At 44.2% G+C, this 15354-nt stretch overlaps 1 protein-coding gene across 1 annotated transcript in view; it reads left to right on the top strand.

The window, feature by feature from the left end:
- LOC144720764 (scavenger receptor cysteine-rich domain-containing protein DMBT1-like) overlaps positions 1–3719 on the top strand; it is a 28044-nt gene extending 24325 nt beyond the window's left edge. The window contains exons 18-23 of the mRNA XM_078597789.1: positions 66–374; positions 549–599; positions 937–1248; positions 1406–1456; positions 1564–1875; positions 3143–3719. Of these exons, the coding sequence (XP_078453915.1) occupies positions 66–374; positions 549–599; positions 937–1248; positions 1406–1456; positions 1564–1875; positions 3143–3159 (1052 nt within the window). The 3' untranslated portion in view covers positions 3160–3719. The remainder of the gene's footprint in view (positions 1–65; positions 375–548; positions 600–936; positions 1249–1405; positions 1457–1563; positions 1876–3142) is intronic.
- The last annotated feature ends 11635 nt before the right edge of the window (positions 3720–15354 follow it).

The following is a 15354-nucleotide window of genomic DNA, read 5'->3' as shown; positions in this document are numbered from 1 at the left end:
CCAATGGTAGCATATGTGACATACTATAATAAACTATTGGCTTTTTACAATCACCATCTCTCCAGAATCAGCGATTCGCCTGATTGGAGGAGGCCCATGTCAAGGCAGAGTGGAGGTCCTCTATGCTGGCTCCTGGGGCACGGTCTGCGATGATTACTGGGACATCAATGATGCCCTGGTTGTCTGCCGAAAGGTCGGCTGTGGAGCTCCAATTTCTGCCCAATCAAATGCCTACTTTGGTCAAGGCATTGGCACCATCTGGCTGGATGATGTCGGATGCAATGGTTCTGAATCCTTTCTGGGATCATGTTCTCATCGCCCATGGGGACAGCATGACTGTAGCCACAGTGAAGATGCTAGCGTCATTTGCAGCGGTGTGTACTTCTCAAAAGATATTTTAATAAAAGTTCCAAATGTTATTTACCTAATATTAAATGGTAATGATTTGCTGTATTTTATATTAATGACATAATGTTAATTCAGTTTTTTTTACTTTTGTTGGTAAATTAAATACAACTTTTAAAGTGAGAAATCTTAATTGGTTACAGCTCAAACAAGTACATCAACCACGACAAGGCAGCCAACAACTCAAGCCCCTGGTGAGTATCAATTTGTCAAGAAATGGAGATCCAAATTCATACTAGTTTTAAATGGAGGTTTCTCTAAATACGCATAACCACGTTTTAAAAAATTTTACTTTTCAAATCATCAAAGTTGGGAAAACATGAACATGATGGCTCATTTACATCATGAGACCTTTGCCAGTACCAAAATATAATGATAGTGTTTCCCCCTTTTTTTCCCCAACAAAACTGAAGTCTTTTTACAAGGATTCGGTTTTGTTGCAGGAAAAAGGGGAAAAGCCCGATTATGATCTTACATTACTCTATATTAAAGCTTGCCAATTTATTCAGTGTACATTTCTTTAATTCACAGAGACGGCCATTCGCCTGGTTGGAGGAGTAGGCGCATGTCAAGGCAGAGTGGAGGTCCTTTATGCTGGCTCCTGGGGAACGGTTTGTGATGATTACTGGAACATCAATGATGCCCAGGTTGTCTGCCGAAAGGTCGGCTGTGGAGCTGCTCTGTCTGCCCAATCAAATGCCTACTTTGGTCAGGGCATTGGAACAATCTTGTTGGATGATGTGACATGCAATGGATCTGAGGCCTCTTTAGGAAATTGTCCTCACCTGCCATGGGGGCAACACAACTGTGTTCATGGTGAAGATGCTGGTGTCATTTGCAGTGGTTTGTACATCTCAAAATATTTCATTTTAACTTTAAGTGCTAATATGTGTCGCGTATTAAAAAGTCGCATTGCAATGACAGTTTATTGTGTGTATTTCACCGTCCTTGTCTCGAATAAAGGAAAACGCCATTTTAACATTCGCTTCATTGGTTGCAGCTCAAACAAGCTCATCACCCACTAAAAGCCAGCCGACATCTCAACCGATTGGTGAGTTTGGAATTTGTAATTGATACATCCTGGAATGAAAGTTTGGTTCCAAATGGTAGCATGTGATTTTATATCTGAAACTTTTGACTTTCAACAATCACTCCCAGAATCTGCAATTCGCCTGGTTGGAGGACGAAACCCATGTCAAGGCAGGGTGGAGGTCCTCTATGCTGGCTCCTGGGGCACGGTCTGTGATGATTACTGGAACATCAATGATGCCCAGGTTGTCTGCCGAAAGGTCGGCTGTGGAGCTGCTCTTTCTGCCCAATCAAATGCCTACTTTGGTCAGGGCATTGGTGCCATCTTGTTGGATGATGTGACATGCAATGGATCCGAGTCCTCTTTAGGAAATTGTCCTCATCTGCCATGGGGGCAACACAACTGTGTTCATGGTGAAGATGCTGGTGTCGTTTGCAGTGGTATGTACATCTCAAATATAGTTCCAACTTGTGTTTTCTGATATTACAATTGTTTATTACAACAATCTTAATTTAGGAGCTTTCGTGACTGCAGGAATTATTCTTTGGTTCTTTTCGGTCAAGTCACGTCTAAAAATAAAATAATAAATTAAAATAACATATTACGACGTTTCGATTGCAACACAAGCAATCATCATCAGGTATAAAAGAAATAGCAACAAAAAAATCTAACTAGAAAACTATAGACAGACATACAAGCACACAGACATCACAACGGCACACAGAGAGGACACACATCGGCACAAAGAGAGGGGTTGTCTCTATGACGGTCCCGTAAATATAGAGGGGGGGCGAGAACGGAGAGAGGGAGGGGGCAGAGAGAATTAGCATATCAATGAGTGTACGCCAACGTACTGCTGCTGCTGCAAGTAAGATGACAATGTGGAACGCGCACGCAAAATTGAAAACTAGGAGACAGGCACACGAAAATTAAATAACCCAGCAAAATATCGAAATGTGGTGTAATACAACACAGAGAGTCGGTTAACACACAATTAACGCATAGCCTGGTTGATTACGTGTTTCAAAATTTGCTAAGTTAGAATTTTAAGTGAAAATTCCAAAGAGGACACAGGCAGAGAGAACAAATAGCCAGAAAGAAAAAGGATAAGCTTATACCTGATTGCTTGTGTTGCAATCGAAACGTCGTAATATGTTATTTTAATTTGTTATTTTATTTTTAGACGTGACTTAACCGAAAAGAACCAAAGAATATTACAACAATGTTTGCTTTTAACTGAGGTTGCTGGTATGTTTTTTGTACAACACATTAAAGTTGACCATGAATAATTTAATTATATTTATGCTGGCTGCATTTTAAAGATGTTGCATTTTAAGCTTGGCAATTTCTTGTGTTTCGACGTAAAACAAACCCTTTGTGGGCTCCATTGTTTATCTCAACCAGTCCCATGGGCCTGTTCACCTGAGACTCGACATAGTAAAGTCGGGTCAAATGACAACCATGGTGAAAATGGAAAGGTTTTCTTCAAAGGTAGAGCAAAAAATGTTTGCCATACAGACAAAGCTAGGGCCCATGCATGGCGTGCAGGATTGGTCGGCTCTGTCGGTAATTATGGGGGCAATTTTTATACCTAGCATTCGATCACCACGTAAATTATGAAAAGTGGCATACGAGTCAAGTTGCACATTCCCCAGATGTCCTTTTAATTTTTGTTCCCGAACCATTCTTCACTTCGCTGTTTTTCAGAATCTACCTCTACTTAACCTGTACACTCGAAGACGACCACTTAAATATGCACTACATGAACGTTTGAATGCCACTTACAGCTTTTCTGCACTTAATTGCACAATTTGAAGGGTCTGAAATTTGCTAACTGGTACATTGCAATTTTTAAGCCATTTGCAACCAATTTGTAGAAACGGCTTTTTGTACATGTAACACTTTTACATTAATCCATTGTGTACACAATCCTGTTGTGGCAGACGACACATGGTGTCGAGACTGTCAAAACGCAATGTTGATCGTGAAATACAAATTCAAGTGTCTAGCTGTGAAATGGCCCAAACGCTTTCCATCAATTTTGGGTCCTAAATGCCTCCCCAAGTGTTCCTAAATTTGTTCTACGCGTTGACCCCACAGCTGAATTTATGAATGCCTGGTTTGTCTTTCTTACACACGAACCTACTCGTTCAGAACTGCTAATGATGTGCACCGTTGGTGAGGCAGGGTTGGGTTTAAATGTATTTTTGGAAATGGCTCTTGTCAAATTGCAGCTGCTTCTTACGTTGCAGGTATCTAAAATAAAAGTACCTTTTTTCCTATACCCCATCTTGGATTCGATGCCTATTTTTACTGTGCGTATCCACACACCTTTGAACTGCTTTTAATTAAATCTGTAAAACTTATACAATATCTCGGCCTACAGGAGCCAGTAGTGGAATTGGCTAGCTGGCACGATGCAGAGCCATTGAGTGCAGCAGGAGCCGGCCCGAGCTGGCTCTCGTGCACCATCTCAGCTGTCCTAGCTGCTACTCCGGGGAGTGTCACATGGCCCTCTGCTCTGCCGACGAGCCTGGCTGCAGACTGAGGCCACCCCCCAACATGTCTCTCTCTCCTTTCTCCCATTGTCCTCGTTATTTGGTATGGGAGGACATTCCGCGTAGCCCTCCCTGTGGAGGCGCACTCCCTTTCCTGCCCGAGGGTGTACCATTTACCAGATTCATGCTGCAAAGCCTTCAACACGGTTGTGGCCTCCTGCACCGAGCGTGGCAAGGGCAGTGTGGTAAAGGCAACGTGACTTAATGGTGAATGGTGGTTTTTGGTGTGATTATATAATCGTTCAATCTGTGGATATCCCTTAGAGCGGTGGGGCCCTTCTGAGTGGCATGAACCTAGCCAAAAGGAGGCCTACACACCCTCAACCCAAGGGGGCCATGTGACCTTGCTATGGCTTTCCCTTTCAGGGGGAAGACTGCATGGGCCCCACTGGGGGCAGTGAGCATTTCAAATTGGGAGGGCCTCATGATTTGAGCCCACGTATAGATGCAACTGCCTGCCTAAAAATACCAGCACCATCTTGCACACATTACCAACAACAGAAGGATGTACTGTAACCTTTATTCGCTCACCTTGGGTTTGGGCTGGCTTTGGAGCTTTCTGGGGTGCCTTGACCCCAGCCTGGTGGCATTAACTCCCAGGGTGTTTTCTAGTGGAATCCAATGCCTTTGGTTCCACAGTCCACATTGCATCCTAAACTCAAAGACTGCACCATGAAACTCCCATTTACATAGAGGTGATGGAAAGGGAAGCGTGTGCACTCAAAGCTGCTTTACCCGGCCACGCTGTGGATCCACGAGAGAGGAGATTGGACTTCATCTGACTAATGAAAGGAGGGCTTAAACTCTTCCCCAGACCTGCTCCTAGATGTCCACAAGGCACCATAAAGGCCATCTGGCTGTGCCGAGATATGTCCCTAGTTCTCAGGCTATTGACTATTTCAACTGTGGTACAGAGGTAGGCCTCTCGGGTGCACTGATCTTTTATGGAGTTTAAAACCAAACCCACATGGCAAAATTGTCTGGACAAACTGGAAAGACCATTCCAACCCCATTCCAACTAGAGACAGGCACCAGTCTCTAGTTGGAATGGTTATACTCTCTCCCTCACCCACCCCTTCTTCCTGCCCTTTGTTAATTCACTGCTGCCAACCAGTCCCTGCTTTTGTAGGGTAATGAACATGTATCTTTTTATCGGCCCCCATTTGGGGGGAGAGCCATGCAGAGGATGCAGCCTGTCTTAAACATGTGTAAAGACGGTATGAAACGCTAGAGGGACTGTGGTTCCCTGGGACAATGGTTACAAGTGGACATGCTAAAGCTGATGGGACAAGTGCTGACAGGGTAATGTGAGAGGGAGCACGGGATCCAATGGTGGGAAAGTGTAATAAGGGTGGAGATTGACCAAGCCAGGTGTGGTGAGGAGAATTCAGGAATAAGGGCGTGGCCGGATCGGGTGAGGCATAATAACCGGCGCAAACCAGACCTGGGGACTGTTGGTGTGGGAAATCATTGTCGCCTTGGAATGGGTTGTCTCCATCGTTTGAGTTGTATTGAGACTAGAGATGTGTTATCCCAGAATAGAGTCGTGTAACTTCCCAAGTGTATATAGTCACTCATGGTTACTCGTTGAGTTGTCAGCGGACCTTAGTCATAATAAATATACAAAGACAAGACGGTGTCTTTATGAGATACATTAGTGGTGTCAGAAGTGGCTATTGTTAAATGCCGAAGAAAGGCATTAGTAAGAATCCACCTGTAGCATCTTCAGAGACGGAGAAAGGAAATGACCAAGTACTTCCCCCAGCAGCCCCGGGAGCCAGGTGACGAAGCCCGAGTGTGCAGAAAAAGCGGCACCTGTGACGGAAGAGTGGCAAGACCTGGTGACTAAGGCAGATCGGCTCCTTTTGACCGTTGCTGAGCTGGTGGTGATGAAGAGAGCGGCGACTTCGACAGCCAGCGCAGCCGGGGATAGTGGAGCGGCCGCCTGCGGTCGGGGTTTCCTGCACTGGAGAACACACGGTTGGGGGCCGCCATTTTGTGGGTGGCGACGCAACCGACGGCCACCATTTTTAACCCTGCGCGGGAGGCAGCAGAGGCGGTGTCATCTCGGGCGGCGAGGCGAGTGGTCACCGAGCAACCACGAAGGTTGCCTTTGATCAGAGAATTTACGGCGGCGGGAGGAGATTAGAATGCCTTCACCCACCAGTTTGGAGCAGCATACCGGTCTGTCGGCTGGATGGAGAAGGAGGTGTTGAGAGCTTTGCCTATGGCTGTTGACGATGATGGCCTTGAAGTGTTCTGGGCCATTCCGGAAGAAAAGAGGGCTATGCTTCAGGATGCCTACAAGGAGCTGTCGGCAGTATATGACCCACCGTTGGGCCCGAGTGGTGCCTGCAAGCGTGCGAAACCTTGCGAATACGGACTTGTGTGGCTGCATGGATCGGAAAATCTTGGCTTGGAGACGAATTGGCTGGCCCACCATCCAAGATTGTCGTGGAGCTGTCGCAGGAAGAAATTGAATCTACGGGGGACGTGACGGCAGTGGATCGCGGAGGGGACCAACGGCGACGGGGGACGCCAATGTAGCTCTGGGAGTTGCGATCCCGGTCCGATTCGGCACCTTGCCGCAGGCGCCCAGGCTCGCCTGCTCCGCTGCGGCCAGCTTCGTTACTTCGTGCGGGGATGCCAAGCATCGTGGGGACATCATGGAGGCCACCGCCTCATCGACAGCTACGGCCCCACCCAGGCAAGTTGCGATGTACCAGACACCCGACCGCTAAAAACCACCGCGCATCAGGGTCATCGGGGATTCGTTGAGGCCAAACTCAGGCACGCCGAGTAGTGGTAGGGGCAGCTGGTTCATAGGGAATAGTATATGGTGTGTATGATGTGAAATTATGTGGTAAGGGATGAGTGCCTTGGACTTGTGATTCTGGAGTCGTTTGGTCACTAAGCCCTTTAAATTAAGAGATCGTTGTGGTTCACTGTGGTGATTGCGTGTGTAGCGGCGAACAGAGGAATTTGGGGTGTTGTATTCTGCATCAGAGTGAGGGGAGGTTGAGATGTGGTGCCAGTATTGTACTGGCTGTGGCCTATCTCTGGGGCACAGATCCTGACCAAGATGCCCCCGCAATTATTGAATGACCAGAGTGTGTTTGGATGCCATGGGACCACAAATGTTACGTGGATCCCCCCATCGCCGAGCATTAGTTGGCTCACGTAATATTCAAGGAATCTCTAGAGAATCCGCCTGACACGAGTAGTGGTCCTGTCATGTTGCGGCAGATGGATTGACCTGACGTCCCGGAGGTCGAGACCCTCCGTGGCACGTCTAGAGCACTGGGTTGTGGGCTCACTTTGCTTGGGGGGATAGTAGTCCCATTGCGTTGTTGTGAACGGTTTGACCTGGCGGGCAGGAGACCGAGATCCTCCCTGGCCCATCTAGAGCAGAAGGGCCGTGGACTCACACCGCTCTGGGTGCTAACGCTGTTAAGTGGAAATTGGGAACCGTTCCTGCATGTCCTATTCAGGGATATGGAAATTGCAGAGGTTCAGGTGAAGAGGGTATTGCTTAAGCGAAGTTAGCAAGGAGCGACGGATTCGGGCCAACCGCTGAAACAGGAGTGTGTTAGGACACATGCTGTGAAGCGTGGAAGGGTGAGTTGTTGCAGTTAAACCTAAGTTCAGGGTGCAGGAGGTTGAGTGCGACTCCTGTTGAATGTGATTCTTATAGAGTGAATGTTGACTGTGGAAGTTCACCCCTATAGATGTTGGATGGGGTCCGGCCTCAGGAAGGGACGAACCTTAATTACCAGTAAAACCTGTGGGTCAGGCTGCATATGTCGAAAGTAACTGAGTCAGAGGAGGTGTAGTACGAGATAGAACATGGCTGAGTCGGTTGCAAAGTGCCATTGCTTTGGTCCCCAAAATTGCACTGGCCAGGGAAATGGCCGGTGGAGGTTGTTGAAATTCGACGGCCGCGGTGTGGGCAAGGGAAAGTGAGATGTCGCTGCTGAGTTTTCCATAAGTTACGCTTGGAGCTGTATGTTCGTCTTAGACTTGAATCATTCATCCCCAGTGTTGTGCGGTCGGGGTCTGGGATGTCGGACGGGTTGGGCCGGTGGGCTGGAGTAATCAGACGCTGAGGGATGTGTGTTGTTCCACCCCAGTTGCGAATCCCTGGCGTCAGAAGTGCCCGAAGACCTCAAACCTCACCCCCGGGCTTGAGTGCAAGCCCTTTTGGCCATTGACGGCCACTGACGGCCACAAATCTGCCTGGGGAGAAGGACCGACGTCAAGAACTGGACATTTTGTTGACGCATCGCCATTAAATTGTTGGTTGCCTTGTGTTGTGGGGCGATCGTGTGTTCAAAATGTTCGAGGCTTGAAGTATTGACCACGGGGGCTGCGTTGCATGCGTTGTTCGGATTTGGCATTGTTGTTGTTGGTTTGGTTGTGGTTGTCATTGTCCGCATTGTTCTTCTAAGGAGTAAGTTGTTCCTTTTCGGTTCTTGAACATTGGTAATACCTTGCGTTGTGTTAAATGTTTAATTCGGCCGAGGTTATGCGTTGCGTTGGGTTAAAAGAGTTGATTCGGCCTAAAATAAGTTGTTTAAAATTATGTTAGCCGGGGACGGCAATTTTTTTAAGAGGGGGGGGGGTGATGTAAAGACAGTACGGAGCGATAGAGGGACAGTATGGTTCCCCGGGACCATGGTTACTAATGGACGTGCTAATGATGATTGATGGAACAAGCGTTGATCCAATCCACCTGACATTTCCCACACAGACTCGTTGTGCGAGACAATTAATGTTCGTGAAAATTTTTTTCAAAAATTTTACACTTTTTAGGCAAAAAAAAATTATTTTACATTTATTCAAATACAACTCATTCATGGCTTTGGCTGAACGTCACAGTGTAGGAGCTCAGAGGGTAACCCCTCCACAGGCCGTGGCGGAGTAGCGCAGTTGGTAGCGCCCTCGCTTCCCATGCCAAAGGTCGCGGGATCGATCCCCGCGTCCTCCACAGACGAATATATTTTTAAATCATTTATTAAATCCTTTATATTAAGTTCGCTTGCTTGCTTAGGACCGTGCAAATCTTTCGGTCGTTTTTTAACCCACTTCCCGTGATCCAATCGAGCTGACATTTTCCACAGACTCGTTGTGCATAACAATTAATGTTCGTGATATTTTTTTTCCAAAATGTTACACTTTTTAGGACAAAAATATTATATTTAATTACCAATTGCTTAATGGTGCAATGCAATCATCTGACCCATAGGTGGCAGCCATCTCAAGCCAGAGGACGAGTGGACTCTAGCCGCCACGCATATAAAGGATTTATAGTGAAAAACTTTGTTTTTACTGGTTATACTTATTACATTTTCGGCAAATGTGGTGCATGTTTTAGAATGTGCCTTTGTGTAATGTTTACCATGGGATATCACCGCGATAATAAAAGGTAGGTTGGTTATTTAATTAGTCTTGGCCAGGAGTAGCTAGTTTTGCACATAACTTCAACATTATTAAAATAAATTGATTGTCCTTGTTGGCACGCGTGTTTTGCTACTGCTGACAGTTGCATTTGGGATAATTTAATATTTATCTGTTCTTTTAGACTTCTGCTTATGATACGTCCTGTTTGCCCAACATAACATTTACCATACGTGCAGTTAATCCTGTACACACCTTCTGTTGATAGCTTCGGTAATACATCTTTTGTACCAGACATTAAATTCTGTATTTTATGTACCGTGCCAAATCTGACAAAGATGTTTTTTTTTCTAAACATCTGGATAGTTTATCAGTTACTCCCGCAATGTATTTTGATCATTTTAATTACTTGGGCAGTTTAAATGCTCTTGTTATTTGATTTGGTTTCGGTATTCAATGCCCTGTTGAGTTGTACATCATTGTAACCGTTCATTTGCAGTGCTTCTTTAACATGTTGATTTTCACTTCTCAGACTGTCACCATCTGACACAGCGTTGGTGTACGGTGTTTTTTCTGCAACATTTTGCTGTCTTTTCTTGGATTTTCTGTTTGCACTTAGTCACATTCACTTTAAGATGTTTTCTTGTTCATGTTTTTTGTTTGTTGCGGTTGCACCCGATTCAAGAGCCGAATGGCTCACAGGGCTATACCTAATTAATTAAACTTGAAACTCTGCACGATGGACGGATGGACACAATAATCCCCTGTGGGCTGATGTAACCAGGAGTTTCCTACCAATATAATAGTATTTTATATAGAGTGCATTTCAATAATCTTCTGTTAATTGAATTTATATATAATTTAGTTGTGGTTGAAATACTTAAACATCAACAACAAATTTGTAAAGCTTATTTTCAGTTGTAATGGATTTCTGCCAGAAGAAATAAAAAATCCACTAATCTAGCGAATAAATAACACCATCAACAAATATTACTTCATAAAAAGCATATAATCTTATGATACAGACAAAGGCCCTTTGTCAGAGCAGATTAAGCAGAAGATAGAACATTGCGACACAAACATAATTTTCCTCGCTGCCTTAACCTAACTAAAACATTCCTTTAAGTTGATGTTGTATATGAATAGTTTTTATGTGAAGATATTATGTAATGAGAAAACCATTAGAATTTTTTTACTTAAGTTAAATAGTTATACATTTAAAACATGTGGAAGAAATAACAATACTAGCAACTGCAGATTTCATTTTGGCTATTTCAATAAAAAAATTACGAATTTAATTGCAGTTAGGTTGTCAAACAAATAACACAGAATGGTATTTAAAAGTAATAATTATAACCAGCAATTATTCTGTGGGCTCTACTCAGGCACCACATAAGTATAACTCCATGTGAACGCACTTTTGTTTACGAGGTATTAGTAATAATTATCAAATTGTTCCTCACAGTTGGAACAGACTCTACTGTCTATATTCACAGTTGGTGATGCAAAGCTATACACTAAGTAACATAGCTGCCATGTACTTTCAGTAAAAGTGATATTTTGATGTTCCAATAAGAATGAAATATCATTTTCATTACTTTTGTCCAGTATAAATATATATAACATTATTTTTTCACTTACACTCCTTCATCGAATTACTGCTGGAAGAATGCCTCGCCATCCGTGGCAGCTGTGCTTTGCCATACTTCACCGCGATGGTTAGTGCAGGTTGAAGAAAGTAGCCCAGGACCAGTTCAGACATCACTCTCCACAGATGTTAGCGTTGACCAGGAATTTAATTCATAAATTAAAAGCACCCATATACACAATCCCGCGGAGGGAGCTGGTAGGAACGTTGGGTTGCTCGGTCAATGGCCAGGGTCAACGACGGCGTGATGTATTCCGCAAATATGGCGGAATGTGAGGGCGGGCACAAGCCTTACAGCACACGTGTGTACAGTGCCCTGTGCAGAAATGTGTACAGTGCTCAACTAAAGGTTTTATTTTGACCGGGCAGGGCCCACTGAGCTGTATACGATTCGGAAGTGACCTTGCCTCGAATGATGGTTCAATGAATTGGCGGCTTAAATGTGGAGATTGAGTGCCGTGGCCGCCCTCCCCACCCAGCCCCTCCCTCCCCACCCAGCCCCTCCCTCCCCACCCAGCCCCTCCCTCCCCACCCAGCCCCTCCCTCCCCACCCAGCCCCTCCCTCCCCACCCAGCCCCACCCACCCCTCCCATATTTGGAATGCACGACGGACAAAATAATCCCCTGTGGGCTGGTGTAACCAGAGGTTCCTATCAGTAAAAAATATTCTAAGGCAGATGTGTGGTGCGTGTTGAATGTTCTTTTGCATAATGTTCACCATGAGTTATCACAGCCATAGTAGAAAGCATGCTAGGCAATCTAGCTCAACATATCTGCCTTTAAATCTCAAGACAAAAGGCCCCTGTTAAAATGAGCAACTTGACCATGATCTTATTATTAAAATATTTTCTTTTATCTCAGGTACGTTAAAATTGTGGCCTGTGTGTCTTGTCACGAAGAAAACATTGCCATTGAGAACTCTGCAGCGTATCAAAGTGTCAGGCCCTGGAAAATGATATCACACTATCTGAAGCTAATATCTATTTTTGAAGTGAGGCCCTTTTTAAGTACATTAAGGACATACCTTTCATAGCCCCGCAACAGCTGAATGTGTCGCCGCTAGAATAAACCATAATTTGAAAATACAAATGGAATGACATTTTTTTGTGTGTGTAAGTCTGCAGCCATATTGTTTTGCACATCGGACACTGGTTGTGGGGCGGTGGCGATGTTGTGCGGATGGTGTGTGGTGACTGGTGCCAATGCTGCGCGTCGCGGTGCGGCGCGTGGGCCGGTGTTTGTTTATTGTTTCCATAAAGGCTCGTATACTGGAAAGACCCCAGCGCAATTGCCGCTGGAGGAATAAAGTTGTTTAAAAGTCAAAGTCTGTTAAAATATATATTTTTTGTAATTTACAAATTTGATTAGTCATGAGCAAATAAGCGGGAGACAACTTTATAATTGAGAACCCCAGTTGAATTATGGGCGACTAAAAGCTAGCTTCAAGCTAATTGCTTTGAATCCTGAGCCACTCGGCAACCGTTGTTGGTGTTGTATATCTGCATTTTCCAATAATTATTTTTGAATGTGATATCTGAATGCTATGTTTTACTTGTATATCTGTGTACATTTGCTGCTATGCCCAGGGTTGAAGCAACAGACTGGACAAAAAAGTTAATTGTAACCAGGGTGAGAACTTTGAAAATCACAGGACCAGTCCTTTGATGGCCGGTTGTGATAAGGTTTTTTTTAAGTCGCTCGATGAATTTTTATGAGGTGGAGGCCAGCCACCCCAGCCTGAAAGCTTTTTATTGCCTCCCAGTGGACAGACAATTATTTCCGGAGGCATTAAATAGATGGCACCCTATTGTCTGGGAAGTGTCCCATGACAAGGAGACGATGAGAAAAAAAAACCTGGCTAGACAACCGAGTTGTCTATATTAATAAGCAAGGTCTTGGCGTTTTGAGAATGAAAACAATAAAATGACAACCACCATACATGAATATTATAGAATTCATGTAATCACATTATAACTTTGATAAATATAAATAGATGAGATATGAAGCTCTTGTACAGTAGGGGCGGGTAAGAACGTTAGAACACCAAACAGTACAAAAACATGAAAGTAGTGCACAGTATAAGAAAGGTAAACTAATCACCCAAACACATACAAATAAAACTAAACCATCCCCATCGTACCAGATTAACGAATCCTCTGGGACCCAAGCTCCTTAATATGAAGTCGCCCGCAGAAGGCTCCATCGCCCCCCTGTTTAAATATATCATTATATCTTCATAAATGATACAAATCAATTCAAAAGAGAAAAGTTTAAAATGCTGTGCGTGTCCGGTAAACGCACCTGAGTGGGGTTTGTTGACCCTACATTACCAGCAGGCAATCAGCGAAGAGTTTCACGAGTCTCCCTCACTCGGCGCAATCAGCGTCGTGCTTCGTCAGACTTCCCACTCGATCGCCCGCCCGCCATTGTTTGAGACCCTCGTGTTGATAAAATCTTATTGCTTTTTTTGCAGTGATAAAGTGATTTTACTTCCCTCATTATCTCATCCAACCAACCATCGAGTGCTAGTGGCCTTATTGGGCAAGTAGTGCGGCATAAATCCATCTCTCTGGAAACGAAATTCAGATCATAAGGAGCGTAGAGGCGGGATAGATTAAAACGTAAGCAGCGCCTTCGTTAGGATTAGCACAGTCCACATCTTAAACGCCATTTTAAACCAAACAGACAGTGAAGGCTACTGTGCAGCAATGTTTTCCTATTGTACCTCCTTCTCTGAAGTCCTGGAACGCATCCCTATGCTTCCCATGTTATATCTATCTCTGGTCATGAAGTTTCTAATGACGAAGTGACACTGTGGAACGCATCTACTTCGTTAACCGAGGAATACCTGTATTACCAATTGCAATTACCATAGACCTGAGTCATCATTCAGGATTTGATGATGGGTTAGGGCAGCTTCATGTGAAATGCTGAACATGAGGACCAGTGCCCAGGAAACATTTTTGTTTTTTTCTGTACCAATTTTCCACGACTAAACGTGAAATATGTATTCAAGGTTACAAACCACGGAAGAACATGAAATATATATTTGTTTACAATATGCAAGAATAATGATGATTTGCAAATGAGGAGAAAGAACACAGAGATATGCACATTGAAGGAGAAAAAAATACAGCCTGGCACCCAGCACATGTGTTTCACATCAGAAAACTCAAGGCAGCGCAGGCCATACGGAAGAGGCCCTAGTCAGACCGGAGCTGAGCTTCATGAGAGGGAATAATACACCACAAGAAGCAGTTAAGGGAAATCTGTGTTCACACGGATTCTGGAGAAGAACATACTTTCCCGAGGACCTCCTCGTAGGATGTGTCAATTGGAGAAAACAAAGCCGCTTCATAGCACTGGGTGCCAAAAAGTCTGGAGAAGCCAACCCAGAGATCAACTTAACACGTAGGCTTTCACGACCAAATTATCCATAATAGGGGTTTTTGGGTTATATTGCTTAAATATAAATGTGTCGTTACGTAAACAAAACATAACATTTGGCTGTGTTGGGTGTGGCTTGCTGGCCTTGAAATTTGCACTTTAACTATTTTTTACCAGTTACGGCCCACTGAGATACGTATATATTTTTTGAGAAGCGCCACAAATGAGAGCTCAACGAAGTGGCTTATCATGTGGAAACTTAAAGCAGCCAAATACTCTAAACACATGTGTCTAAATGTGGAGGGAAAAACCAGAGGACCCGCAGAAAAATCCACGCAACTACGGGGAGAACATGCAAACTCCACATATCCAGGCGTCAGTCGGGATTGAATCTACAACCTCCTGTATACCAGGCGAGGCAGTTAACATCTCGCCACAGTGGCGCTCCAGATGAACATATTTTGCCATACACAAGAATAGAACAGAAGTGTATTCTTGCAATAGTGGTCGGATAATAAGGTTTACTAATAAACCAAATACAAAGCTTGCACTGTTAAAGAGAATCCTTCATGAATTGTCATGTACTCATGTCGACCAATACATCAATGTTGTACAGCTTTTAGGTGGCTTGCCTGACATACAATCTTACAGTTTCAGGATACTGTTTACTACTAGACTTACATGTTTAAATGTAATTGAATCAAGTAAGAAATTAGACACTACCTTATTTCTCAACTTAGGAAACTTAATCTACTGGGAGATGTACTTGAAACAACATGGGTATTGCTATGAAATTGAAAGCTATTTAAACGAAAAGATAAAACTATGCCTTAATAATAACATTATTATCAACATTATTGTTAGTAATTAGCAGCCCCTGATCAAGCCACTGCTGGATAAAGGCCTCCCCATGCTGTGAAATGTCTGTA

This window comes from Lampetra planeri, chromosome 9 (genome assembly GCF_965212315.1).
Source record: "Lampetra planeri chromosome 9, kcLamPlan1.2.h2, whole genome shotgun sequence".
Classification (NCBI taxonomy): Eukaryota; Metazoa; Chordata; class Hyperoartia; order Petromyzontiformes; family Petromyzontidae; genus Lampetra; species Lampetra planeri.
This window is presented reverse-complemented; position numbering and strand designations above follow the sequence as displayed.